The sequence below is a fragment of the Rhodamnia argentea genome, chromosome 7 (genome assembly GCF_020921035.1).
Source record: "Rhodamnia argentea isolate NSW1041297 chromosome 7, ASM2092103v1, whole genome shotgun sequence".
Classification (NCBI taxonomy): Eukaryota; Viridiplantae; Streptophyta; class Magnoliopsida; order Myrtales; family Myrtaceae; genus Rhodamnia; species Rhodamnia argentea.
The window spans coordinates 14,042,740-14,044,523 of NC_063156.1; the positions used below are offsets into that span (position 1 = coordinate 14,042,740).

Here is a 1,784-nt window from a genome sequence, read left to right on the forward strand (position 1 = left end):
TGGTTGGAAAATGCTCTAGACTTTAGGAGGTAAAATATAAATCTTCCAATTTGAGAAGAGGGGAATAAAACCATGTTCTTTCTTTTCCACGATTATTGACTCCCAGCCTTCAAAATTCTCAAAGATGCACCAACGGACAATATAAGTGGGACTGCCGGAACTGGGGCCACCGGGCTTGGGCACGTCACCAGCAGTTAAAAGACAAAGAAACCTCAGCCAAGCAATAAAAAAAACGTCGACCAAAGTCGGAACCGGCGTGGCGCACCAAGGCCGAATGTTACAATTTCGGCGAAAAGTAAAGCCAAAGTTGAATTCTCCACGTGTATTTCTCCAAGTGGTATCTTCCACGTGGGGAATATTCAAACCCGTTCTTTTCCCATCCAATTCAACCACGTTTTCTAGCACCCTCGCCTTTTGCAAAATCATCTCGTGCCCCATATTTTCTTTTCACCCCCACTCCATTATAATACACTCTGCTCTCTCGAGTCTCGCCGTGGACGCCTTCCATCAAGACACTAAAACCGTGCATGCATGGCTGCTTCATCTTCGGCTCCGGCTTCGGCTTCGTGTGCCCCTCGCCGGAGCCAAAGCGAGTCGCATTCCCCGCCACCCCAGCAGAAGCGGAAGGCCGGTCGCAAGAAGTTCCAGGAGACGCGCCACCCGGTGTACAAGGGAGTGAGGCAGAGGAACGGCAAGTGGGTGTGTGAGATCCGGCAGCCCGACAGCGCCAGGACCCGCCTCTGGGTCGGCACCTTCGCGAGCCCCGAGATGGCGGCCAGGGCTTACGACGTGGCGGCCGTGGCCCTGCGAGGGGAGTCCGCCCTGCTCAACTTCCCCGAGCCGAGCTCGTGCGGCGAAGGAGGAGGCTCTTCTTTGGCATCCTCATCGCCTTCTTCCTCGTCCGTGGTGAGGTCGGGGTCGGAGGAGAAGAATGTCGGAGAGAGTGATGAGTCGGTTTCGAGGACGGCGTCGTTCGTGGATGAGGAAGAGTTGTTCAACATGCCTGGATTGTTAGACAGCATGGCCGAAGGGTTGATGCTCACTCCACCTGCGACGGTGAGCGGGTTCGATTGGGACAGCGTGGACGACGTCGTCGACCTCACTCTTTGGGAGTGACATATATTGTGTATATCCACGGCATCCATTTTTAAGAACCCATTAGTGATTCTAATGTTAACTTCTTCGTTTATGGCTTTCAGAGGACTGCCAGGAAGTGATGTTTTCTTGCCATCCCTTCTCTCAAATTTTTTAATTTTGTCATATTTTCTTCCATCCTCGGACAGCAGATACTTTCTCTAACCAGACTTCTGGATTGTGGGTTGCGTGCATGAACGTCACCGACGTTTCGTATTTAGCTAAGTTTGCATATGTATAATAGACATAACTCATCGATCACAAACTTGATGCATGGATACAGAAAATTTCTCCGATTAGATATGAAGCAAGATATAGCCCTTTTAAAGGATTTGGGAACTGCATAATTCTAGATAATAGGTAAACTTAGCAAAAAAAAAAAAAACATAAAAGAAAGAATTTTTGTGACATTCCGAATTTCGACTCTTTTCGAAGCTTATGGATGAAAAGATATCTATTGATGTATTTCAGTTAGATCTTGCTTGGATTTGATCACTCTCTAGTTAATTAACCAAAAGGGAAACGCTAACTAAAGTTTAAGTACGTGGACTAAAGAACTCGAGCGTGGTTTGGCACTTTGACCATAATGATTGCCGAGGGAAGATTTTGAGCCATTAAAGGCCGATCTGAGATTGGTCTTAGAACGATTT

At 47.9% G+C, this 1,784-nt stretch overlaps 1 protein-coding gene across 1 annotated transcript; it reads left to right on the forward strand.

Moving 5' to 3' along the window:
- Positions 1-513: 513 nt before the first annotated feature.
- On the forward strand, positions 514-1,188 carry LOC115743587 (dehydration-responsive element-binding protein 1F-like). The gene has a single exon (XM_030678429.2). The coding sequence runs from the start codon at positions 532-534 to the stop codon at positions 1,114-1,116; it is 585 nt and encodes a 194-aa protein (XP_030534289.1). The 5' UTR covers positions 514-531; the 3' UTR covers positions 1,117-1,188.
- The last annotated feature ends 596 nt before the right edge of the window (positions 1,189-1,784 follow it).

Excerpts from the sequence above, each read along its gene's own strand:
- LOC115743587 (XM_030678429.2), top strand. The coding sequence starts at position 532 with ATGGCTGCTTCATCTTCGGCTCCGGCTTCGGCTTCGTGTGCCCCTCGC.